The following is a 27,045-nucleotide window of genomic DNA, read 5'->3' as shown; positions in this document are numbered from 1 at the left end:
AGCTGCTGTGCACACTGCCTGCCTGCAGCTCCACCAATGACAGCCCCATGGTGGGAAAGGCCAGCATGGCCACACACACACACACACGCACTGTCTGCCACTGACACCGCAGACACGACTCATCAACAGGAGGGATGAGCGACCAGCACACAGCCCAGATGCCCAGAGTGCCCACGTGCAGAGGCTATGGTGACGAAGGTCAGGGGCATGGACTAGAAGGGCCAGGAGGAAACCTGGGGCTGAAGGATGTGCCTACCTCGTGACTAGGGAAGGGTGTGAGGGTGGACATGTGTAAAATCGGTCAGACTGCCCCTTATGTGCAGCTGATTGTAGTCATAATGAGAAAACCTACCACAGCTGGGCTGAGTTCCTGTTTGCTGAGAGTGGCATCTGTGCTTCCTAGTGGAGAGGCTGCCAAGGCCCATGTCCTCATCCTCACACATGACAGGAACAGCCCTTCCAGAGGGTGATGGGGGAACATTCTCAATTCTGAGGTCAAGGACCACAGGGCCTATACTCTGCCTCCACGTAAAAGCAGAAACTTCTAGAAAGGAGCTATTTCTCACTTGACATTCCATCCTCAGGAATGCAGCACTCTCACTCACTGGGTGGCTGATGCCCGCCCGTAAGCATGTCCCCAGGAGCACCAAGCCAGAGAAGCCCCCAGGACGCCTTCCTACACACAGTGACCACTTTCTCCTTTCTGTGACCTTTACTTCCAGTGTACACAAAATGGTCATTTCCCTGCCCAACATGCAGGCCGGGAGAGCAGGTGCAGGGCTGAGGCACATCCCCACTTGCTGAGCCATGCCCCTTGCCACTAACTGGTAAAGCGTGTGTCTCACTTCTCCCTTCAGACCCTGAGGACCTGTGGAAACGTGGTGAGAGGTGCCAGCACCACCCACACCTCCAAGGCCGCATGAGACACCACTCACCTGTCCTTCAGAAGGTTGTCCTCAAAGATCTGGAGAAGGGTCCCGCCGAAGCTGCCCAGGGCCTGCGGGTCGCTCTGAATTCCCCTCATGTACTCCAAGAGGCTCTGGGCGGAGTGCCGAATCTGCAAAACACAGACACTTTATAAGGCAGAGGGACCCCCAAGCCCCCCACCCCTCAGTGCCAGATCTGCAAACACACTTTATAAGGCAGAGGGACCCCCGAGCCACCCACCCCTCAGTGCCGGATCTGCAACAAGAGACACCTCATAAGGCCATGGGACCCCCGAGCCTGCCACCCATCAGGCTTGGTCCCAGCCAGTCAAGATCTGCTGAAGAGCAGAACTGCTCCAAGCTGCAGAGGCACAAAGGTCTGGCACACAGTGGCCAGTGTGGATGCCAGCATGGAGCCACCCACAGTACAGACACCCAATGCAGACACCTGGCTCTCGGCGGCAGCAGCACAGCCTGAGCCCTCACTCAGGACGTGGGGTGGCGCACATCCCCTAAGGCTGCAGCCGCTTGCCTTAGTTTCTCTCATGTCTCCCCTGAAGTGGGATCTGGTCACCCCCCCTACTCCCCTATATGCAGAATGTCTCGGGGCACCACTTGCCCGTGGCTTGGGTCTCCCTGTATGTCCGCATGGCACAGAGGGCACCTGATGTGCTGTTACATGTTTCCTAGGACATAGCAGCTGCCACAGGGTTGCCACTATGAGCAGGTGAAAGGGCCACAAGTGACAAGATGCAGAGGTCCTGGAGTTCCACAACTCAGCCATGGATCCCTGAGGATCCAGAAAACTTCCACATAGACATGGGAGGCGGACCTGGCGCCCTGAAGTGGAGGCTGAACGCAGATCTAGACCCGATGGAGCCCAGGTAACCGCATGTAGGCGTCAGACACAGGTGTTGGAGGGCCGAACCCTGAGGGGATGCTGGGGGATCCAGGGCTGCAGCCACAGGAACAGAGCGGTGCCAGCCCACTTCAGAGTTTGCAGCTGAGCCTGACTCAACGTGCTGCTCCACTGTCATCAGACTCAACCACCCCGCTGGCCCTCCACCTCCTGGGTCACAAGGAAGACACTGGGCCCCTGACCCCCCAGCAAATACATCACAGATAGAAAGAAAGCAATGGCAGACAAGACCCAGCCCCATACACGCTCCCGAAAGAGAAGGAAGCGCCAGGCACCCCTGGAGCTGCCACCTCCCCACCAGCCAGCCGATGCCTCCTCACCGTTGACTCCGTTAAGCCGCCCACAGACACAACCAGCCCCAGCAGGACGTGGTAGCGGTAGGTAGGCAGCCCGAGGAGCTGGGTGATGCGCGGGAAGGCCTGGGAAGCTACACTCCAGTTCACGGAGGCTACGATGGACCTGCAAGAGAGCAAGTGGGATGAGGCCAGGGTGCCGATGACCTTGCCCCGGCTGTGGGTCTGGTGTGGGAGGGCCTATGCCCCAGTAGTACCTGGGAAACAGTTTTTCCAGTTCTCCTCGGTGGGGCACGTGGGGGATGGGAGGGCTGTCAAAGTGCAGGAGTGTCAGGAACACGCTGGTGGCGTGAGCACGGAACCTGTCAATCTTCTCACTTGCCTGCTGGGCCACACAGCACATGATGCGCTCACAGCTGCAAACCAAGAGCTGGAGGTAAACCGAGAGCCGGAGGTAAACCCAGGGCGGGAGGTAAATCGAGGGTGGGAGGTAAACTAAGAGCAGCAGGTAAACCAAGGGTAGGCAGTAGAGACCCATAGCGAGTGGGATCCCCACAACCCAGTGCCCTCAACAGAGACCCACAGCAAGCGCAGGATTCAATGGAAGCCTCAGGTGCAGGGAACTGAACAATGGCTCAGCTGGTCCTGGCAGGAGCAAACCCTCAGGTTCAGGGCCCTAAGCTGAGAAGCCCCCACCTCCCACCCAGCCTCAGCCCCAGAAGCTGGCTGTCATCAAACTGGCCTGAGCACTGTGGGAGACACTGGCTGGGAAGCAGAGCCTTATCCTGGGGGCACTGGGCAGAGGAGGAGGGGCCCCAGCTCCAGCCACAGCCATGGGGGTGGGAGGAGGGGCCCGCACAAACCTGGGGTCAGGGACTTGAGAGGCTCTCTGGGAGGAGGGTGTGTGCTGGGCAGTGCAAGCTCCACTAAGCACCAGGACCACCTGCCCCGCCAGCCTCCCCAAGCTCGGGGCTGCCCTCCAGGACACAGAAGAGCTGCAGCGACACTCACATGTGGGCCTCAATCAGCTCAGGCTGGCTCCGAGCCAGGAGAAGCGTCAGATCCATCAGACTGGTCATGGCGGCCTTACGGACCCTGATAAGACAAGGAGAGGCAGAGGCACCCAGCTGGAGAGGGCGTTCCTGACCCTGGTTCTGCCAACCACGCTGGCAGGCTGTGTGAATTCAATGCCCATGACTAACCCCCAGACATGACTCTTCACTGCCAGAGAGAAAAGTCATGGGGCCTGCAGAGGTACCCTCTGTGCTACAGAAACGTGCAGGGAGACCCACAGCCACTCACACCAGGGCCCCGAAGTGTCCTACACACACAGGAGTTCTGGGGATTATCAATCCCACTTCAGCAGGAAATGTCGACAAAACCCAGGGTAAGCAGCCAGCAGCCTTTCCCTGAAGACACATCTTCCCTCACACCCTGTCACCAAGGAGGATGTGAGCCCAACACCTGAGGACAGACTGGACCAGCCGCTGCAAAGCCCTGCCACACAGGCTCACCCACAGGTCATCTTCCCACGAGCCTTTAAAATGCCAAATACAGAACTCTATAAAGACTTCTCCCTGCAGAAAAGCCCAGGGCCTCGAGTTTCCACGGAACCAACAGGCTCCTCAGAGGAACTGCTACTACCCACACACAGCTGCCCACGCAGCAGCTGCCCACACACCAGCTGCCCACGTCCCCTCTGCTGTCCTTGGTGTAGTCATCCATGCAGCCCAGCAGCGCAGAGTAAATCTGGGAAACGTTCTCTCTGCACACGGCTTCATCTGGGACTCCTGCTTTCACACCGACAGTCTGGCAAATCCTGAAATTAAAAATGTGTGAGATAACGAACTGTGAACCTAATCTCCACATCATGGCGGTCTGATGTGTGTTCCTGAGATGACACGCTCAGAACAATACAGGACCCTCGGGGATAGATCGGAAATCCAGAACTCCTTCCACACACAGGGCGTGGGACATGCTTCCCGAGGTCACGCCCTGCCGTCTCTCCGGATGAAAGGTAAATGGGGACCCTCCTATGGCTGTTCCCACCCACTTCCCCCCAACCCTAGTTCAGGCTCTGCCATCTGGATGGGGATGCTGCCCCCTGTGGCTGGTCCCTCCCACTTCTCCCCTTGACTCCTGGGCATGGGTGCTGGCATAGGAGAAAAGAGGGTGTGTGTGGCCCCATGGGGCTGGTCTTCTCGTGTGCCTGCAGGGCGGAGTGAGCATAAGGCACGGTCCTGGCTGCATGTCTGTCAAAAGGAGTGAAGACCATTCCAACCGCTGGTGGGCAGGGCCACCTCCTCTTTACCAACCTTGAGCCAAGACACACTCCCCAATTCTCAAAGGGGACCACAGTTCCTAAAGAAGCTGAACATCCACTACAACTCTGATAGCAAGAGGCTGAGTGAGCCTCCAGGAGCTGGGATTGACGATCCACTGGCAGAGAGGAAACTTAGGAAGTAAAGAATCATAAATTCTGCCTCTGAACAAACCATCCCCATTAGCGTCCATCTGCTGGCCTGAGAGACTCAGGACCTAACAGAGGAACTGCCCGACTCACCCAGCAATGGCCTTCAAGCCATCTCTTCTGGATTCAGCGAAGCTTACATCCTCGGGAGAAGTGTGGGTAACTGCTCTTAAACCTGTGAGAACCTGGAAAGCAATAAAAAAATCACAGAAGAGCCATATGCTGTAACAAAGTGCACTATTCAGCGAGGAGGCAATGCTGGCCCAGGGCCACGGACCCCACACCGTACCACGGGGCAGCACCTGGCACCACCTTCCTCACAGTGCCTCCCATGTCCCACAGTGCAGCCCAGGAAGCACACTGAGGGAGGTGTCACCTCCAGCCTCTCCATGGCCCCTGGTATGGCCAAGGGAGGACACCCACAGAGGAGTCATCTCCAGCTGTTCCACAGCCCCTGCCCCAGGCGTCACTGGGGTGTTTCCACACCCTGGCTGAGGTCCCCTTTTTGTTCTTTGCTGAGACCTGGGGTATGGGATGAAGGAAGCTGCTGGCTCCCGGCAGCCTCATCTGTCACTTCTCCAAGTGATCATGTTTCACATTCATCAGTTTCAACGAGATAAACCCCCACTTGTGTTTTAGATGGCATGGTGACTTCGAGGCCCAGTCTGTCTGGAGCTGCAAATCCTGCGGGGGGTGGGGGGGGCTGGGTCCCAAGAGGAAGGGAGGACTGGAGTGGGAGGCTGGGTCCCATAGGAAGGGGAGGGCTGGAGTGGGGACGTTGGGTCCCGTGGGGAGGGGAGGGCTGGAGTAGGGGACTGGGTCCCGTGGGGAGGGGAGGACTGGGGTTGGGGGCTGGATACCGTGGGGAGGGGAGGGCTGGAATGGGGGACTGGGTCCTGTGGGAAGGGTGGGCTAAAGTGGGGTCTGAGTCCTGTGGGGAGGGAAGGGCTCAGGGCACACAGTGGCCAGCTTCGGATGCAAGTAGCCAGGAGGGAGATGACCAAGAGCCCCCAGCAAGTGGGTCAGTGGGACCAGCACCACAGGGATGCGTGAGAAGGCAGGGCACTGAGGCCGTGCAGGGGGGTGGGGGCAACCTGTGTGGGGATTCGGAGCCGCCTCTGCCCCAGCCTGATGCTCAGCCACAGCCGATATAGGACCCAGCTCCACAGACACGCAAAGCCACTGTGTTCTCCTCACTCTCGGCAGCTGGTTCTACAAACACCACCTTCTCCTCCCTCCCAGAATTCAGCTTTTCAAACTCTGTCCTCTGACAGGAAAGGGTTCGCCAGGGCCCTTGGGGCCCTCAGATCTTGGTGCCCTCTGCCCCTTTCTACTGACCACAGTTGCTGGTTTCTAGGAATCCCATCCCAGCTACAAACATCGAGTGGGTTTATTAATGGCTGGGCCAACCTCGGGCCCAATATGCAAGGCTTGCACACCCTCGGCCCAGGCCCCGCCCACTGCACGTGGCCAGCCTCACCTGCTGGAGCCTGCCTTTCAAAAGAAAGCGTGGCAGGGCGCCTAAAGCCAAGGAGAAGCCACAGCGAGTCATTTCCTCAGATTTCCGAAGCTCAGCCAGATACTGCGTGATGAGCGCCTCTGAAAGGAGTAACGAGTGTGGAGAGGGGCCCTCTGCTGCCTGTTCACAGTCACTCTGGACATGTGCCCCAAACAGCAGCAAAGCCACCACCTCAGGCTCCCACAGCAGGCACGTTCCAAAGGGACCTCCCTCAAAACAGGAATCAAAAAGAGAAATCTGGTTTTCTTTGAGACAGAGTCTCATTCTGTGACCCAGGCTGGAGTGCGGTGGTGTAACCTCAGCTCACTGCAGCCTCAAACTCACACCCAGCCTCCCAAGTAGCTAGGACTACAGGCGTGTGCCACCCCGCCCAGCTAATACATGATTTTTATGTACTTACAATAATTTTAAGTGGTGATTTATACACTTTCAATGTGATTAATAACGCATGTTCTATCATATGACATAAAGGAACACTGTGGGCCAACATACGCACACGTGACACTTTAAAAAGTACGATTCATGAAGCAGATCCCAGATCCCGCCAACAGTACAACATAATGTTTGAGAAATGAGCCCAAGCTTCAGCAGGGGTGGGGTGGCAGGGAGGTGCATGATGTGTCATGAGGCGGCACTGCAGCTACACCCGGGACACAGCATGAAGCCAGCCTTATGCTACTTTTGTAAAAAAGGAAAAGAGCAAAATGTATAACGAGTGAAGAAAACACAGCAGAAAAATGGTGCACACAACCATTCTAAAAACACTGGCCGGGTGCAGTGGCTCATGCCAGTAATCCCAGCACTTGGGAAGCTGAGGTGGATGGATCACCTGAGGTCAGGAGTTCCATTCCAGCCTGGCCACAACGTGGTGAAACCCCATCTCTACTAAAAATACAAAATTTAGCCAGGTGTGGTGGCAGGCACCTGTAATCCCAGCTACTCAGGAGGCTGAGGCAGGAGAATTGCTTGAACTCAGGAGATAGAGGCTGCAGTGAGCCGAGACTGGGCCACTACGCTCCAACCTGGTCAACAGAGCGAGACTTCTTTTAAAAAAATACAATTAAATTAAAAATATATCTATAGGCCGAGCGCGGTGGATCACACCTGTAATCCCAGCATTTTGAGAGGCCAAGACGGGCGTATCACAAGGTCAAGAGATCGAGACCATCCTGGCCAATATGAATATGGTGAAACCCCGCCCCTACTAAAAATACAAAAATTAGAAGGATGAGGCGGAAGAATCACTTAAACTTTGGCAGAGGAGGCCAAGGTTGCAGTGAGCCAAGATTGCACCACTGCACTCCAGCCTGGCGACAGAGCAAAATTCCATCTCAAAAAAACAAATATATATATATAATATAAGAAAACACAGCTGAAACCAAGCGTAGCTTCTGCATTGGAAGAGTAACACTGTGCTCCAGTACTAGCTGCCAGCGTGCGGTCAACAGAGCTGAGTCCCTGCAGAGCCGCCTGTTCAGAGTGAGGCCACATCCTGGGCAGCTGTGGGACCTGCCCACACACAGGTCCTCAGCTGGGAACTGAGACCCGAACGTGGAGAGAGCCTGCCTGAGCAGTGCCCCAGGAGGAAATGCATCAGCGCTCCTGTATGACCTGGTCCCTTCCTGTTAGCTGCAATCCAGACGCGATCACAGTGGCTCTGCTCCACTGCACGGCTCAGGCCTCCTCCATGCCCAGACCCTCCCCAGCAGCTTTTCGCTGGACCCCAGGGGCATTCAAGGGAAGGGCCCCCCACTCACCCTGAATTACGGGATCGGCCTCCCCTGGCTCCTTCACATAATATTCACTGCAGAGAGCAGCCAAAGCCGAGACTGCTGCATCCTAAAACGAAGGAAGCCCGATGAGTGCACAGCAGATCTGCTTGGAGAAGCCTCCGTCGTGGACACAGCGGGTTGCCCTGAGGTGGGAGAAGCCCTCCTCCAGGGACACAGCGGGTCACCCTCAGGTCTAGGCACAGTGATTACTTTAGAACAAAAACCAGAAAAGCCCCAAGCCATGACATTCCTTTCCAACATCTGTTCACTGTCATCTGTCAGATACGCTCAGTGCTTTAATAATCCGCCACAACTAAGAAACTGAGTAACTTGATTATTTCTTCCACATTGCCTGTCTTTTAATACAAAGAGTTAATGATAAAACGGAGCATTTCTTTTTCTTTCCCAGAAACAGTTATGAAGGAAAAGGCACACATCGTGCACCCAGAGTCACGGGCCAGAGCCTTCACTAAGACACATCAGCCCGTTTAGAGGACACAGGGCCCCAGAGGCATACTGGGACCAGGAGCTGGGGCTGGATAGCAGGAGGCCCTCGGGAACCCATCCAAGGCCACCAGGAGCTGGCGTGGAAGGGACAGCCATGCTGCACGGAGCAGGAGTGGGCAAGAATCCCCAGTCCTGCCGCACGGGGCGCTCAGTGCCGTCGTCTCCTCAAATCCTCACCTCTGCCCGCTACGGAGGAGCCCTTCATGACCACACAGCCAGCAAGCGGCAAGCACTGAGCCCACGTGTTCTTCCCACTGCTCTTGCAAAGCCCAGGAGGCCCAGGCCAACAGAGAAGCCCTGGAGAGGCACTGGGAGTGGGGCAGGGCGGGCAGTGCATGAGCACTGGAGGCGCGTCATCCACAGAGGATTGCGTGCCGTGAGTCACCCCCCAGGCACAATCCCGGAAGCAAAGTCTACCAGCATTGTGGCCAGAGTGAATTTATCGTGGACTTTTTTTAGAAAGAAAATTTTGAGGCACTGATCATGATGCATTCAAATTCAGTTAGTAGAACTGTACTTGCATCCAACAGAATGATCAAGTTACTTAAGGCAAAGAAATAAAAGGAAACTGAAGATGTCAAGGAAAAAGAAATGCAAAGCATGGAGGAGTCAGAACTACAAGACACCTGCATGTTCCTCCGTTCCTCACCCTCAATATTCAAACCTAGTCAACGTTGGTAACCACAGGCCTTTTTTTTTTTTTTTTGAGACAGAGTCTTTCTGCAGCCCAGGCTGGAGTGCAATGGCACAATCTTGGCTCACTGCAACCTCTGACCACCGAGTTCAAGCGATTGCCCTGCCTCAGACTCCCAAGTAGCTGGGATTACAGGCACGCGCCACCACACCCGACTAATTTTTGTATTTTTAGTAGGGGTTTCATCATGCTGGCCAGGCTGGTCTTAAACTCTTGACCTCAGGTGACCCGATGACCTTGGCTTCCCTAAGTGCTGGGATGACAGGTCCAAGCAACCACACCCTGCCTATGGTTTCTTATCTATGCAATGAGGTCAGTGCCACAGCTCTGCAAGTCCAGAGTTCACCTGGATCCCCTAGATGGGAGAGCAGGACAGGTGGCAGGGAGCAAACACACACACACTGGCACCCACACAGAGTACCCAGGTCAGTGTGTGTAGAGATCCTTCTCATCCGCACGATACACACACACACACACGCACACACCCCGGCACCCACACAGAATAGCCAGGTCAGTGTGTGCAGAGATCCTTCTCATCCGCACGACACACACACACACACACACACACACACACACTGGCACCCACACAGAATACACAGGTCAGTGTGTGCAAAGATCCTTCTCGTCTGCACCACACACACACACACACACACATATACTGGCACCCACACAGAATACCCAGGTGTGTACAGAGATCCTTATTCACACAACACACACATACACACACACACTGGCACCCACACAGGATACCCAGGTCAGTGTGTGCAATTAGAAGAGATCCTGCTCATCCACATGACACACACACACACACACACACACACACACACTGGCACCCACACAGAACACCCAGGTCAGTGTGTGCAGAGATTCTTCTCATCTGCACAACACACACACACACATTGGCACCCACACAGAATACCGTCAGTGTGTACAGAGATCCTTCTCATCCACACGACACACACACACACACACACACACACACACCCCGGCACCCGCACAGAATACCCAGGTCAGTGTGTGCAGAGATCCTTCTCTTCCACACCACACACACACACAGACACACACACACACACACACCGGCACCCACACAGAATACCCAGGTCAGTGTGCGCAGAGATCCTTCTCATCTGCACCACACACACACACACACACACACACACACACAGAATACCCAGGTCAGTGTGTGCAGGTGGAGATCTTGGGGTGCCATTTCTCATCTGCATATGAGCATCAAAAAGAAAGTGTCCAAACCTCCATCCTACAGGACAGGGGACTGAACTGAGCACAGTTACTATCAACTCACATAAAGAGTGCTTCAAAGGTGAATGTAACTCATACAGCCAGAAACAAAGAAACACTAAATATTCTGATTCCAATGGCTCCATTGGATTTTCTGATTATAAGCCACATAGACACTACCATCAGGAATGCCAAATAGAACACCTGCATTCGTCAGTTATCAGGCGAACACAGAACAGCCTCATGACGCACAGTCCCCAAAACCAACACCATCCATAACACGCCACGCCGCAGCACAGCGCAGCACGGGAACGAGCGTGCTCACCACACCTTGATCTGCTGTCGGGAATGACTGGAGATGAGATGGAGGCTCCTCAACGTGTCATCGATCAGCCACTGCCAACCATCTGTCAGAGAAACAGTAATGTGCCCAGGTCAGACTAGTGAGTTGAGAGTAAAAGCAACAGCAAAGACAGCTTCTAGTAACACTCATCTTAAAGCAGGTGGTAACCTCTGAGAGGAATTTGTGGAAAACCCAAGGTCAACATTCTCCCTATTGTGAAAAAGTCTAAGGCCCCTTCCATTTAAAGGGAAAAGGTCCTCTGGTGGCTGCGAAAATGTTAAGCTCTTACTGGGGGAAATACCAGCATTCTGTAAACCTCATCATTTAAATATCACATTTTGAGACTTTTATTCTTTTATTAAACCTAGTCTTTTCCTGTCTCCTTCCTCAGTCTGCCCCCGGCTCCCACCAATGTAAACCCAAATCTTTAACTCAATTAGATCCTGTACAAGCAACAAATGTGAAAGCTATTCAATTAAAAAAAAAGAAAAAGAAGGAAAGAAGTTCCAACTTCTGAGGCTACCAAAACAGCCCAGGGACACCACAGCCATGAGGGGCTCCCTTCACTGTGCTCTGGCAGGCTGGGGAGCAGCTGCTGAGGGGCTGGAGCTGCCTCTGCCCACAGGGTCCCACAGGGTCCTTGGTGCTGGCGGCCAGCTCTCTCTTGGTGCACAAAGGCCTGGGTCACTGGGGCTCCCAACTGTCTGCCTGGGAGAAGACCAGATCCAGGGTGCTTGGCACTGGGCATGGCAGCAAGGAGCTGGTGATACTGAGGTGGCGTGCGGGGAGGGCCCTCCTGAGTGTCAGAGGAGAGTGTGGTAGGAGCCCATCAATTACAGCAGGTTCTTGTAGCAACTTCAAGGCAAGGTACCCAAAAGATTAATAATATCGTGAACCTTTAAGCTATCATCCTTTAACACCCCCATCCTAACAGGTTCATTTTCACCTTTTAATTTGAAGTCATTCTGGAAGAAAATGCTATTCTTAAAAACAAAAGCACTTACCGATTACGGGATCACCTTTAAAGGGCATTTTGCAAAGTGACAACTTTTCTATTAAAATGCACACTGGGAAAAAAAAAAAAAAAAGGAAAAACGCTATGTTACTCTTCCAAAGGCAGCTGGCCCCGCGCTTGCCCTCGCCACATTCCTAGTGGGGTATGCAGCCAGCCCACTCCTGCACTCTGCCCGCCCGCTCAATCTGCCCCACTGCCAGAGCTGGAATCACCAGGACGCCTCCTTGCTGAGCAGCCTGAAGAATGTGCTGCAGATCCAGCCAGGTAGCCAGGCCCACATGCACTTCAGAGAAGCCGAGAGGCCTGTGGAGAGCTGCACATGTCCCACAGGCTGTAGGGGAAGCACCATGGATTCTGCTCCTGGACCTCAACATGGATCCCAACCGTCACTCAGGACCCAAGCGACAGACAGCCGTCACCCTCACTGCTCCAGACCGCAGGCCACGCCAGTCACTTCCCCACAGAGCTCGTACCTCACACTCTCCACGACCAGAAACGTGGCCCTGCCCGGCCGCTCCGGGGCCGGTGCTCGAGACAGAGACACCTCAACAGAACGAGAAGCTCCCACGCCCGCGCACTACTCTCCCACATTTCCACCTAACCATGGAGCCCACTCACAGACTCTCCTGCCCACTTTCTCATGGTGTTTGCTGTTTCTCCTGAGGAACTAAACTCCCCTTCCATTTTCTGTCACTGTGAACAGCCTGTGCGTGCTGCAGATGTAGAGGCTATCTGTCCACCCAGCATCCCTGTACACAGGACGAGGACCAAACACTTCCCATTGTCACAGAACTGCCACCTGGGCTAACCAAACAGACCAGAGAACTCCTGTTCCACGAGAGACCCTGCTCTGCATCTGTCAGCACCAGGTTCCTCAGTCACGGCAGCCAACCAGAAGAGAAAAAGGCTCCTCTCGCGGTGAGTAATGGGCACTTCCCTGCCTGCCAGGTAAGGCTGAGCACCCTCCCGGCCCATAGGCACTTGGGTCTGCTCTTCTCTTTCGTGAAATGCCAAGTCTGCTCTGCCCCACTTCCTACTGGATCCTTTACCTTGTTACTGGCAATTTTGGTAAGTCTTTGTACACTAGTAGCTTTTTACCTTTCGACTGTAGTACAGACATCTTCTCTAAATCTGCATTTTCCCTATCAACCACATAGTATATTCTTCAATATGCAGCCCAGCATAATTATCTCCTCTTGTTTCTACCTCATGGAATTATTATTATTATAAAATCTGTGAGCTTGAAGTTACATGCCAACACGGGGGAACAAAAAGAAACAAAAAAACCCAGAAAACAAGTTCTCACCACCAGTTAGAAAACCCAGCCGGGGCTGCTGGGACCCGACATTTGGGATCTGCTTTCAGCTCACAGGCGGGAAGGAGAAAGGAAGCGCTGGAATGACAGAACAGGTGTCGGTGCTCAGGGCGCGGGGACGCGGCTCTGGCCCAGCCAACAATTTCTCTCTACTTCTGTGCAGATTTGAAAATTTCTCAATTAAGAAGTTTTCTTAAAAGACACACTGTTGAGGAGGGATCCAAATGGCTGATTAGGAGCAGCTCAGGATTGTAGCTCCCAGTAAAAGCGCAGAGGGTGTGTGGATGCCGCATTTCCAGACAGATTTTTATCGCCCACAGACCAGGAGATTCCCAGGTGGAGGAGCCCAACAGGTCACCAGCACGGCTGTTTTGCCAGTGCCCCAGGATGGCGGTTCTCCACACAAAATACAGGGTTCTGGGCACCGTTTTAGCTAACGATTAAAGCTCTGGGAAAGCAGAGTCGCCCATTCATCTGATTAAAAAGGGGACTGAAACAGGGAGCCAGGACAGGAGATTCCCAGGCAAGAAAGTACCATGAATCTCAGCACTGCTGTTTCAGCCAGTGCGGTGTGTCGCCGCATGGGAAATCACACAGATCCCGCTGCCTTTTCAACAGACGACTGAAACACCTGGGAGAGAGTCAACCGTTCAACTAAAAAAAAAGGCTCTGAGGCAGAAAGCCAGGTGATCAGGCTCAGCTGGTCCCACCCCCACAAAAAAACAGCAATTGGAAACGCTCTGGGTTGAGAGTTTCACAGAAAGCCCAGATGAAACCAGGAAGGTCCACCTCTGTGGGGGAGGGGCATCCGCCATTACTGAGGCAGTCCACCACTATGGAGGAAGTCCGCCACTGCTGAGGCAGCCCGCTGTTGACGAGGCAACCTGCCATTACAGAGAGAGCCCTGTCATTACAGAGGTGGGCCGCCATTGCGGAGGCAGTTCTAACTACACCCGTATAAACAGGACTGCAGGGAAGTTCACACAGCAGCTGGGCAGAGCCCACAGCAATTCAGCAACGCCTCTGCTGGCAGACAGTGACTAGGCTGCCTCCTTGCTGGGCAGGGCAGTCCTGAAAAAAGGGCAGCAGCACAATGGAAACTCAAAAATAAAGCCCTAACTCCCCAGGACAGAGCATCTGGGGGAAAAAAAGGGGTTTATGAGTTCTGCTGCAGCAGTCTTACATACCTGCCCAGTAGCTCTGAATGAACAACAAAGATCACAGCTCAGTACTTGAGCTCCTATAAAGGACAGACTGCTGTCCTCAAGCAGCTCCCTGACACCCATATATCATGGTCACCTTATAAAGGAGAGCACAGAATGACATTTGGAGGGTATCCTTCTGGGACAAAGACAGCAGAAGAAGAAACTGGTACCAACCCTTACTGTTCTGCAGCTGCTGCTGGTGATCCCCAGGCAAGCAGAGCCTGGAGTGGACCTCAGCAGTCCTACAGCAGAGGGGCCAGACTGTTAGAAGGAAAACTAAGAAACAGAATTAGAAGGAAAACTAAGAAACAGAAATAACTTCATCATCAACAAACAGACATCCATTCAGAGACCTAATCTGAAAGTCAGCAACTACAAAGACGACAGGTGGATAAATCCACAATGATGAAAAGAAACCAGCACAAAAAAAGAAAGAAAACACCCAAAACCAGAATGCCTCTCTCCCTCAAGGGATCACAACTCCTCACCAGCAAGGAAACAAAGCTGAAAAAAGAATGAGTGTGATGAATTGACAGAATCAGTCTTCAGAAGGTGGGTAACAAGAAACTTCTGTGAGCTAAAAGAACACGTTCTAACCCAATGCAAAGAAACTAAGAACCTTGAAAAAAGATTTGATGAAATACTAACAAGAACAGACAATTCAGAGAGGAATATAAGTGAATTAATGGAGCTGAAAAACACAACACAAGAACTTCATGAAGCATACACAATTTTCAACAGCCAAATTGACCAAGCAGAATAAAGAATATCAGAGGTCGAAGATAAACTCAATGAAATAAAACGAGAAGTCAAGATTAGAGAAAAAAGGATAAAAAGGAATGAACAAAGTCACCAAGAAATGTGGGACTATGTGAAGAGACCTAATCTACGTTTGATAGGTGCACCTAAATGTGACAGAGAGAATGAAACCAAGCTGGAAAATACTCTTCAGGATATTATCTGGGAAAACTTCCCCAACCTAGCAATGCAGGCCAATATTCAAGTCCAGGAAGTACAGAGAACACCACAAAGATATTCCTCAAGAAGAGCAAGCCCAAGGAACATAATCGTCAGATTCACCAGGGTTGAAATGAAGGAGAAAGTGCAAAGGGCAGCCAGAGAGAAAGGTCGGGTTACCCACAAAGGGAAGCCCATCAGACTCACAGCAGATCTCTCAGCAGAAACCCTACAAGCCACATGAGAGTGGGGGCCAATACTCAACATCCTTAAAGAAAAGAACTTTCAACCCAGAATTTCATATCCAGCCAAACTGAGCTTCATAAGTGAAGGAAAAATAAAATCCTTTGCGAACAAGCAAGTACTCAGAGATTTCATCACCACAAGGCCTGCTTTACAAGAGCTCCTGAAAGAGGCACTAAACATAGAAAGGAACAACCAGTATCAGCCATTCCAAAAAGATACCAAATGGTAAAGAGCATCAACACAATGAAGAAACTGAATCAACTAATGGGCAAAACAGCCAGCTAACAACAAAATGGCAGAATCAAATTCACACATAAAAATACTAACCCTAAATGTAAATGGGATAAATGCACCAATCAAAAGACACAGACAGGCAAATTGGATAAAAAGCCAAACCCATCGGTGTGCCGTATCCAGGAAACCCATCCCACATGCAAGGATACACAAAGGCCCAAAATAAAAGGATGGAGGAAGATTTACCAAGAAAATGGAGAGCAAAGAAAAGCAGGAGTTGCAATTCTCATCTCTGATAAACAGACTTTAAACCAACAAAGATCAAAAGAGACAAAGAAGGACATTACATAATGGTAAAAGGATCAATGCAATAAGAAGAGCTAATGATCCTAAATATATATGGACCCAATACAGGAGCACCCAGATACATAAGGCAAGTTCTTAATGACTTACAAAGAGACTTAGACTCCCACACAATAATAGTGGGAGACTTTAACACCCCACTGTCAATATTAGACAGATCAACAAGATGGAAAATTAACGAGGATATCCAGGACTTGAACTCAGACCTGGACCAAGCAAACCTAATAAACATTTACAGAACTCTCCACCCCAAATCCACAGAATATACATTCTTCTCAGTGCCACATCGCACCTACTCTAAAACTGACCACATAATTGGAAGTAAATCACTCCTCAGCAAAGGCAAAAGAATGGAAATCATAACAAACAGTCTCTCAGACCACAGTGCAATCAAATTAGAACTCGGAATTCAGAAACTAACTCAGAACCACACAGCTTCATGGAAACTGAACAACTACCTCTTAAATGTTGACTGGATAAACATGAAATGAAAGCAGAAATAAAGATATTTTTCGAAACCAATGAGAATGAAGACACAACATACCAGAATCTCTGGGACACATTTAAAGCAGTCTCTAGAGGAAAATATATAGCAATAAATGCCCATATGAGAAGGAGAGATCTAAAATTGACACCCTATCGTCAAAATTGAAAGAGCTAGAGAAGCAAGATCAAAAAAACTCAAAACCTAGCAGAAGACAAGAAATAACTAAGATCAGAGCAGAACTGAAAGAGAGACACAAAAAACCCTTCAAAAAAAAAATCAATAAATCCAGGAGCTGGAAAAATCAACAAAATAGACCACTAGCCAGATTAATAAAAAAGAACAGAGAGAATAACCAAATAGATGCAATAAAAAATGATAAAGGGGAAATCACCACAGATTCCACAGAAATTCAAACCATCATCAGAGATTATTACAAACAACTCTATGCACATAAACTAGTAAACCTGGAAAAAATGAATTAATTCCTGGACACTTGCATCCTCCCAAGCCTAAACAAGAAAGAAGCCAAAACCATGAATAGACCAATAACAAGGTCTGAAGTTGACGCAGCAATTAAGAGCCTACCACCCAAAAAAAAAGCCCAGGTCCAAATGGCTTCACAGCCTGATTTTACCAGACACAGAAAAAGGAGCTGGTACCATTCCCTCTGAAACTATTCCAAATAATCCAAAAAGAGGAAATCCTTCCCAAATCGTTTTATGAGACCAACATCATCCTGATACCAAAACCTGGCAGAGACTCAGCAAGAAAAAAAAACTTCAGGCCAATATCCATGGACACAGATGCAAAAATCTTCAGTAAAATACTGGCAAGCCAACTGCAACAGCACATCAAAAAGCTTATCCACCATGATCAAGTAGGCTTCATCCCAGGGATGCAAGGCTGGTTCAACATACGCAAGTCTATAAACGTAATTCACCACATAAACAGAACCAAAAACAAAAACCACATGATTATCTCAATAGATGAAGAGAAGGTCTTGGACAAAATTCAACACCCCTTTATGCTAAAAAACCCTCAATAAACTCGGTGTTGACAGAACATATCTCAAAATAATAAAAGCTATTTATGACAAACCCAACAGCCAATATCATACTGAATGGGCAAAAACTGGAAGCATTCCCTTTGAAATCTGGCACTAGACAAGGATGCCCTCTCTCACCACTCCTATTCAATATAGTACTGGAAGTTCTAGCCAGAGCAATCAGGCAAGAAAAAAAAATAAAGGGTATTCAAATAGGAAAGGAGGAAGTCAAATTGTCTCTATTTGCAGATGACATGATTGTGTATCTACAAGACCCCATTATCTCGCCCAAAATCTCTTTAAACTGATAACTTCAGCAAAGTCTCAGGATACAAAATCAATGTGCAAAAATCACAAGCATTCCTATACACCAATAACAGACTTAAAGAGAGCCAAATCAAGAAGGAACTGCCATTCACAATTGCTACAAAGAGAATAAAATACCTAGGAATACAACTCACAAGGAACATAAAGGACCTCTTCAAGGAGAACTACAAACCACTGCTCAACAAAGTAAGAGAGGACACAAACAGATGAAGAAACATTCCATGCTCATGTTTAGGAAGAATCAGTATCATGAAAATGGCCATACTTCCCAAAGTAATTTACAGATTCAACACTATCCCCATCAAGCTACCAATGACCTTCTTCACAGAACTGGAAAAAAACCACCTTAAACTTTATATGGAACCAAAAGAGAGCCCGCATAGCCAAGTCAATTCTAAACAAAAAGAACACAGCGGGAAGCATCACACTACCGGACTTCAAACTATACTAGGAGGCTACAGTAATCAAAACAGCATGGTACTGTTACCAAAACAGAGATATAGACAAACGGAACAGCACAGAGGCCTCGGAGGCAACACAACATATCTACAACCATCCAATCTTTGACAAACCTGAAAAACACAAGCAATGGGGAAAGGATTCCCTGTGTAATAAATGGTGTTGGGAAAACTGGCTAGCCACGTGCAGAAAGCAGAAACTGGACCCCTTCCTGACACCTCACACTAAAATTAACTCCAGATGGATTAAAGACTTCCTTTCTTTTTTTTTTTTTTTTTTTTTTTGAGTAGAGGTGAGGAACTACGATGTTGAAAAGTAAAAAAATGAGAGGAGGAGATGAAGAAAGAGGAAGAAAAAGAGGGAGAGAGAACAGGAATATTGCTTCATTCTAAAAATGGGTATTAATAACGGCCGATCAATATTTTGTGTATTTAAAATGGAGAACTCTATAAATATTTATTGAGTTTGCTTGTTCTGGATCTGAGTTGAAGTCCTGGATATCCTTATTAATTTTCTGTCTCATTGAGTCTAAATCTCGTTATGGGTCTTATGTATCTGGGTATTAAGATCTCTTATTGTTGCATTGATCCTTTTACCACTGTATCTTTGTTGCTTTGAAATCTATTTTATCAGATGTGAGAATTGCAACTCCTGCTTTTTGTTTATTTATTTATTTTTGCTCTCCATTTGGTTGGTAAATTTTTCTCCAACCCTTTGAGTCTTTGTGTATCTTTGGATATACCGTTAGGTTTTGGCTGTATCTTTTGATTGGGGGATTTAGTCGATTTAAATTTAGGGTTACTGCCATTTGATGTTAACTGGCTATTTTATCCATTTGTTGATGTAAATTCTTCTTTATGTTGATACTCTTTACTTTTTGGTATATTTTTAGAAAGGCTCATACTGGTTGTTCCTTTCTATGTATAATGCTTCTTTCAGAAGTTCTTGTAAAGCAGGCCTGGTGGTAATAAAATCTCTGAGTACTTGCTTGTTCATAAAAGATTTTATTTTTCCTTCAGTTGTGAAGCTTAGTTTGGCAGGATATGAGATTCTAGGCTGAAAGTTCTGTTCTTTAAGTATGTTGAATATTGGCCCCCACTCTCTTCTGGCTTGTAGGGTTTCCACCGAGAGATCTGCTGTAAGTCTAATAGGCTTCCCTTTATGAGTAACCTGGCCTTTCTCTCTGGTTGCCCTTAGTATTTTCTCCTTCGTTTCAACCCTGGCGAATCTAATGATTATGTGCCTTGGGGTTGCTCTTCTTGAGGAATATCTTTATGGTGTTCTCTGTATTGCCTGGGGTTGAATAGTGTCCTGCTTTGCTAGATTGGGAAAATTTTCCTGGATAATATCCTGAAGAGTATTTTCCAGATTGGATTCATTCTCTCCATCACATTCAGGTACACCAATCAAACGTAGATTGGGTCTTTTCACATAGTCCCATATTTCTTGGAGACTTTGCTCATTCCTTTTCATCCTTTTTTCTCTATTCTTGTCTTGTTGTTTTATGTCATTAAGTTGGTCTTCGACCTCTGATATCCTTTCTTCTGCTTGATCCATTCTGCTATTTAAACTTGTGCATGTTTCACTAAGTTCTTGTGTTGTATTTTTCAACTCCGTTAGTTCATTTATATTCCTCTCTATATTGTCTATTCTTTTCATCATTTCATCAAACATTTTTTCAAAATTCTTAATTTCTTTACATTGGGTTAGAACAAGTTCTTTTAATTCCCAGAAGTTTCTTATCATCCACCTTCTGAAGCCTACTTCAGATAATGGAACACAGTCCTTTTCCATCAGGGCTTGTTCTGTTGCTGATGAGGAACTGCAATCCCCTGTAGAGAAAGAGGGGTTCTGATTTTGGGTATGCTCGGCCTTCTTAGGCTGGTTTTTTCCCTTTATTATAAACTTATCCATCTGTCATCTTTACAATTACCGCCTTTTTAATTAGGTTTCTGAGTCGACGTCCAATTTATTGATTCCCAGTGCTGAGATTCAAGCAACCCACTGCGCCAGCCACAATAGCAGCAATAAGACTGATGGTGCTCTTCTGGTCTGGCTTCCTTCTTGAGTCCGCAACAAGCGGCTCTGCCTTCCCAGAGCTCCAAACACCGGTCAGTAAGGGAACCAGTCCCGTTTACTCTGCATGAAGAGCTGCTGGGCCAAGGTGCCAGCAAAACCACTGCGCCGGCCACAAGAGTCACGCTGGTGACCCGTGGGGCTCCTCCACTAGAAATCTGCTGGTCCGTGAGCGACGAAAATTCGTCTGAAAGTGTGGCGTCCTCTCATTCTCTGAGCTTTCATTCGGAGCTACAATCCTGAGCTGTTAGTGATCAGCCATCTTGGATCTCTCTCCGGATTAAAGACTTAAACATAAGACCTAACACCATAAAAACCCTAGAAGAAAATCTAGGCAAAACCATTCAGGACATAGGAGTAGGCAAGGACTTCATGACCAAAACACCAAAAGCATTGGCAACAAAAGCCAAAATAGACAAATAGGACCTAATCAAACTCCACAGCTTCTGCACAGCAAAAGAAACAATCATTAGAGTGAATCAGCAACCAACAGATTAGAAAAAAATTTTTGCAGTCTACCCATCTGACAAAGAGCTGATATCCAGAATTTACAAAGAACTAAAACAGATTTACAAGACAAAAAACAAGCCCATTCAAAAGTGGGCAAAGGATATGAAAAGACACTTTACAAAAGAAGACATACATGAGGCCCACAAACATTAGAAAACGCTCTTCATCACTGGTCATTAGAGAAATGCAAATCAAAACTACATTGAGATGCCATCTCATGCCAGTTAGAATGGCGATCATTAAAAAATCTGGAGACAATAGATGCTGGAGAGGATGTGGAAAAATAGGAACACTTTTACACTGTTGGTGGGATATTAAATTAGTTCAACCATTGTGGAAGACAGTGTGGTGATTCCTCAAGGACCTAGAAATAGAAATTCCATTTGACCTAGCAATCCCATTACTGGATATATAGCCAAAGGATTATAAATCGTTCTACTATAAGGAAACATGCACACGAATGTTCACTGCAGCACAGTTTACAATAGCAAAGACCTGGAACCAACCCAAATGCCGATCGATGATAGACTGGACTGGGAAAATGTGGCACATATACACCATGGAATATTATGCAGCCATCAAAAACGATGAGTTTGTGTCCTTTGTAGGGACATGGATGAACCTGGAAATCATCATTCTCAGAAAACTGACACAAGAACAGAAAATCAAATACCGCATGTTCGCACCCATAAGCGGGTGTTGAACAATGAGAACACACGGACACAGGGAGGGGAGCATCACACACTGGGGTCTGTTGTGGGGAAATAAGGGAGGGAGAGAGGGGGTGGGGAGTTGGAGAGAGACAGCATGGGGAGAAATGCCAAATATAGGTGAAGTGGAGGAAGGCAGCCAAATCACACTGCCACGTGTGTACCTATACAACAATCTTGCATGTTCTTCACATGTACCCCAAAACCTAAAATGCAGTAAAAAAAAAGAAAGAAATTAAAAAAAGGAATACAATGTATAATGCATATATTAAAAAAAAGAGAGAGAAAGACTGCCATTGTCCTACAATGTCTCCTAAAATTTCTCCGAGGAATTTTATGATTGAGGGTTTTTATACATAAGTTTTTAGGTAATCTCACACTTAGTTTTAGAGACAATGTTACTTTCTTCCACGTGGGCACCTCTGCCTCTACCACTCATTCAGTGCGCTCTCTCCTTCTCACCAAAACCGGACATGCCTTTGTGCGAATCCTTTCAGTTCTGAACAGAGCACTGCTCTGGGAAACAAAAGTCCTATTTTTAAAAATAATTTTCTTGGAGATGCACCCTGCACATGAACTGAAATGTATTTTATAATCAAGTTAAAAAAATTTTTAGCCGGGCTTTGTGGCTCACGCCTGTAACCCCAGCACTTTGGGAGGCCGAGGCAGGTGGATCACCGGAGGTCAGGAGTTCCAGACCAAGCTGGCCAATATGGTAAAACTCCGTCATTACTAAAAATACAAAATTAGCCAGGCAGGGTGGTGCATGCCTGTAGTCCCAGCTACTCAGGAGGCAGGAGAATCGCTTGAACCTGGGAGGTGGAGGGTGCAGAGAGCTGAGATAGTACCATTGGACTCCAGCCTGGGAAGCAAGAGAGAAACTGTTTCAAAGAAGAAAAAAAATTTTTTTGAAACCAGCCCGTGAAACGATGGTCAGTATCACTAGCCACTAGAGAAATGAAAATTACACCCACAGTGAGAAGCCTTTAGATGGGAAGCTGATGGCTAAACTTAGAAATATGATATTACAAGATTCTGGCCAGGATGGAGACTGGAGAGTTCACACGCCGCCTGCTGGAATGTGAAGTGGTACGTCAGTCCCTCGCACGACGGGACACAGGACTCAGCAGCAGAAATGAAAAGGCTTGGACACACAAAATCTGGCACGTGAATATTCCTGGAAACCCCGTTCACCACAGCAAAAGCCAGAAGTAGCCCCAGTGTACTTTACCAGGTACATGGTTGAACACGCTTTAGTAAAACCAACAGTGGGCTGGGAAGGCATGAACCGTGAACACACGGACAGCTGGATGGGGTCTCAGGGCACCAACCATGCTCACTGAAATGCCACCTCCAAATGCCATGGCCCATACCAGTTCATCACAGCACACTCAAGAAGGGACAGACTGGCAGCAGGGGCTGGCTCTGTGAGAAGGACACAGGTTGCTGATCGACTGTGGAGCTAGTTACACAAATCTACACAGGGCATAAATCTGCTTGGAACCAGACCCACACACAAAGCCGTAAAACCCCATGGGCTTGGAGTCCACAGAGCAGGGCCTGCATAGCGGGGCACCAGCTCCAACACCGTGCTGTCCTGCAGAGTCACTGCAGGGGAGCGTGTGAAGCACACGGAGTGCTCTATTACTAATCTCGTAACTTCCTGCACGTCACTAATTATTTGAAAATAAAGAATATTTTTAACAAACTAACAGACTAGATAATACAGACCAACCCTCCACTAAGACACTTCTAAAAGATAAAAACAGAATGAAAACAGATACAAAGTGCCCGCAGTCACCAGAGAGCTCACCAGGACCCGCGGTGGACAGAGTGCCGGGGCCAACCCTCGCTGGCTCACGGTGACTCCAGGGGGCACCACAAGAACCGGAGACACCAACGGTGCATCCGGGGGAGTCTCCAGCTAGCAGGAAACGCGGGTCAGGTGACCAAGGGAGAACCAGTAAAGCTCTCACCACAGGTTCTGAACCTGGAGGACCACACCTAACAATAGGTATAAAACGTGGAAAGCTAACACTGAACCCCTCACGCCCCAAAACCTGACGGCAGTGACCCTGACGGCAAGCGCCCACCTCCCATCAAGAGCACACATGCAGTCTCTCTGGGAGAGGAGAACATTCCAAGCCTCACAGCATTTCTATAAGGCTCTGTTCCCGTGCCTTGGTGGAGCTGTTTTTCATTTATCATATACCATCCTTCAGAGACAGTCACAGAGGCTCCAGAGGACAACACTGAACAAAGACTTTAAACCATGCTTAATATGTTCCAGGATGTGGAAAAAATGAAAACTAAGACAAGAATATGAAACTACAAAAAATAAATAAAAGTTCTGAAAAATAGAAACAATTCAAGGATGGGTTTAACGGCAGATAAGCACAGCTGAAAAGAGAATTTGTGACAGTGGAATTGAAGTCAAAGAAAATGTCCAAACTGAATCAGACAAAACCGAGAAGAGAGTCTAAGAGGCGTAAAGAATTAAGTGTGGTGATCTAAATGAGAGGGGGTGACAGAGTCCCCAGAAGGAGAGGAGAGGCCAGTGAGCAATATTCAAAGAGATCATGGCTAGCAATTTCTCTAAAGTGAACAAAAAACAGAAAGTACAGATTATGAAACAGGTATGAATTCTAGAACCCCAAGTAAAAGAAACACAGAGACAACTTGTTCAGGAATATCACCGTAAAACTGCTAAAAACCAAATAAAGAGAAAATCTCAAAAGCAGCCAGGGAAACTTAAAAGATTGTCTCCAATACAGTAATAAGGAGACAGGCAGCTGACTTCTCCAGAAGACAATAGAATACCTTTAAAGTGCCAAAAAACTAACAAATGAATAAATGCCACACTAAAGTTCCAATCTCAGCAAAAGTAACCTTTAAGAATCAAAATAATGGCCGGGCACAGTGGCTCACGCCTGTAATCCCAACACTTTGGAAAGCCTAGGTGAGCAGATCACCAGAGGTCGGGAGTTCGAGACCAGCCTGACCAACATGGAAAAATCCTATCTCTACCAAAAATACAAAAATTGGCTGGGCATGGTGGCAGCCACCTGTAATCCCAGCTACTCGGAGGCTAAGGCAGAAGAATCACTTGAACCCGGGAGGTGGAGGCTACAGTGAGCCAAGATCACGCCATTGCACACCAGAGCAAGACTTGTCTCAAATAAAAAATAAAAGAATAAAAGTGGAAAAAAAAAAAACCCCCAGCACTTTGGGAGGCTGAGGCAGACGGATTTTGAGGTCAGGAGTTCAAGACCAGCCTGGACAACATGGTGAAAGCCCATCTCTACTCAAAATACAAAAATTAGCTTGGCATCATGGTGGGGAGGCAGAGGCTGCAGTGAGCCAAGATCATGTCAGACCAAGACTCCATCTCCAAAGAAAAAAAAAGTGGAAAAAACATTTTGGGAAAAACCAAGGAGAGAGTGCCAGCAGCAGACACACACTATGGAGAACACTAAGGAGTGTCCTCCTGGCAAAGCGAAATTGGTTCCCTCGGAAGGTGAGAAACACAGAACAGAACCAGAAACAGAAGAGCAGCTGTCTGCATGGGTGAACCCAAGCGAATTCTCACAGAACGAGAGAGAGAAGCAGCAGGTGTCTGCGTGGGTAAATCCGAGAGAATTATCACGGAAGAAGAGAGAAGCAGGTGTCTGCGTGGGTGAATCCGAGTAAATTCTCACGGAAGAAGAGAGAACCAAGTGTCTGAGTGGGTGAATCCTAGTGAATTCTCACAGAAGGAGAAAGAGGAGCAGCAGGTGTCTGCATGGGTGAATCCGAGTGAATTCTCACAGAAGAAGAGAGAGAAGCAGCAGGTGTCTGTGGGCGAATCTGAGTGAATTCTCACAGAAGAGAGAGAAGCAGCAGGTGTCTGTGGGTGAATCTGAGTGAATTCTCACAGAAGAGAGAAAAGCAGCAGGTGTCTGTGTGGGTGAATCCAAGTGAATTCTCCCAGAAGAGAGAGAAGCAGCAGGTGTCTGTGTGGGTGAATCCGAGTGAATTCTCACAGAAGAGAGAGAAGCAGCAGGTGTCTGTGTGGGTGAATCCTAGTGAATTCTCACAGAAGGAGAAAGAGGAGCAGCAGGTGTCTGCATGGGTGAATCCGAGTGAATTCTCACAGAAGAAGAGAGAGAAGCAGCAGGTGTCTGTGGGCGAATCTGAGTGAATGCTCACAGAAGAGAGAGAAGCAGCAGGTGTCTGTGGGTGAATCTGAGTGAATTCTCACAGAAGAGAGAAAAGCAGCAGGTGTCTGTGTGGGTGAATCCGAGTGAATTCTCCCAGAAGAGAGAGAAGCAGCAGGTGTCTGTGTGGGTGAATCCGAGTGAATTCTCACAGAAGAGAGAGAAGCAGCAGGTGTCTGTGTGGGTGAATCCGAGTGAATTCTCACAGAAGAGAGAGAAGCAGCAGGTTGTCTGTGTGGGTGAATCCGAGTGAATTCTCCCAGAAGAGAGAGAAGCAGCAGGTGTCTGTGTGGGTGAATCCAAGTGAATTCTCCCAGAAGAGAGAGAAGCAGCAGGTGTCTGCGTGGGTGAATCCGAGTGAATTCTCACAGAAGAGAGAGAAGCAGCAGGTGTCTGCGTGGGTGAATCCGAGTGAATTCTCACAGAAGAGAGAGAAGCAGCAGGTGTCTGCGTGGGTGAATCTGAGTGAATTCTCACAGAAGAGAGAGAAGCAGCAGGTGTCTGTGGGTGAATCGAGTGAATTCTCACAGAATAGAGAAAAGCAGCAGGTGTCTGCGTGGGTGAATCTGAGTGAATTCTCTTGGAAGAAGAGAGAAAAGCAGCAGGTGTCTGTGGGTGAATCGAGTGAATTCTCAGAGAAGAGAGAGAAGCAGCAGGCATCTGTGTGGGTGAATCCGAGTGAATTCTCTTGGAAGAAGAGAGAACCAGGTGTCTGTGTGGGTGAATCCGAGTGAATTATCATGGAAGAAGAGAGAACCAGGTGTCTGCATGGGTGAATCCGAGTTAATTCTCACAGAAGAAGAGAGAGAAGCAGCAGGTGTCTGAGTGGGTGAATCCGAGAGAATTATCACGGAAGAAGAGAGAACCAGGTGTCTGCGTGGGTGAATCTGAGTGAATTCTCACGGAAAAAGAGAGAGAACCGGGTGTCTGTGTGGGTGATTCCGAATGAACTCTGACTACTAAAGCAAGGTAACATCCTATGCGAGTTAAGATATAAATCAATTTAAGATACAGCCGAAAAGCAGGACAGCAGCAGTGTCGGGGGGAGCTGGTGGACGTCCCCAGGGCATCAGGACGGAGCACTGAGCCTTACCTCATGGCAGGAAGTCCAGCAACAGTGTGTGTGCCTGGCTTGCTCAGTCATGATCCTCCACACACTGTGGCCGACTCGAGGCTCACCCGTGCCTCTGGTTTCCTCCTGTCTTCGGCAGGAGGAGA

The 27,045-nt window shown here is 48.7% G+C and overlaps 1 protein-coding gene across 15 annotated transcripts in view; it reads right to left on the bottom strand.

The window, feature by feature from the left end:
- The window catches only part of TBCD (tubulin folding cofactor D), a 196,256-nt gene that overhangs the window by 9,900 nt on the left and 159,311 nt on the right, over positions 1–27,045 (bottom strand). For all 15 annotated transcript variants that reach the window (XR_013536128.1, XM_035302257.3, XM_035302263.3 and 12 more), the window contains 10 exons: positions 11,687–11,749; positions 10,670–10,746; positions 7,885–7,966; positions 6,089–6,207; positions 4,702–4,793; positions 3,820–3,957; positions 3,150–3,233; positions 2,396–2,554; positions 2,166–2,304; positions 936–1,057 (listed from right to left, as the gene is read on the bottom strand). Coding sequence is in view for 14 of the 15 variants with exons in the window: in XM_035302257.3 (XP_035158148.3) it covers positions 936–1,057; positions 2,166–2,304; positions 2,396–2,554; positions 3,150–3,233; positions 3,820–3,957; positions 4,702–4,793; positions 6,089–6,207; positions 7,885–7,966; positions 10,670–10,746; positions 11,687–11,749 (1,075 nt within the window). In the remaining variant the exon portion in view is untranslated. The remainder of the gene's footprint in view (positions 1–935; positions 1,058–2,165; positions 2,305–2,395; positions 2,555–3,149; positions 3,234–3,819; positions 3,958–4,701; positions 4,794–6,088; positions 6,208–7,884; positions 7,967–10,669; positions 10,747–11,686; positions 11,750–27,045) is intronic.

This window comes from Callithrix jacchus, chromosome 5, assembly GCF_049354715.1.
Source record: "Callithrix jacchus isolate 240 chromosome 5, calJac240_pri, whole genome shotgun sequence".
Taxonomy (NCBI): Eukaryota; Metazoa; Chordata; class Mammalia; order Primates; family Cebidae; genus Callithrix; species Callithrix jacchus.
The sequence above is the reverse complement of the archived record's forward strand: the minus strand, read 5'-3'. Positions and strand labels throughout refer to the sequence as shown.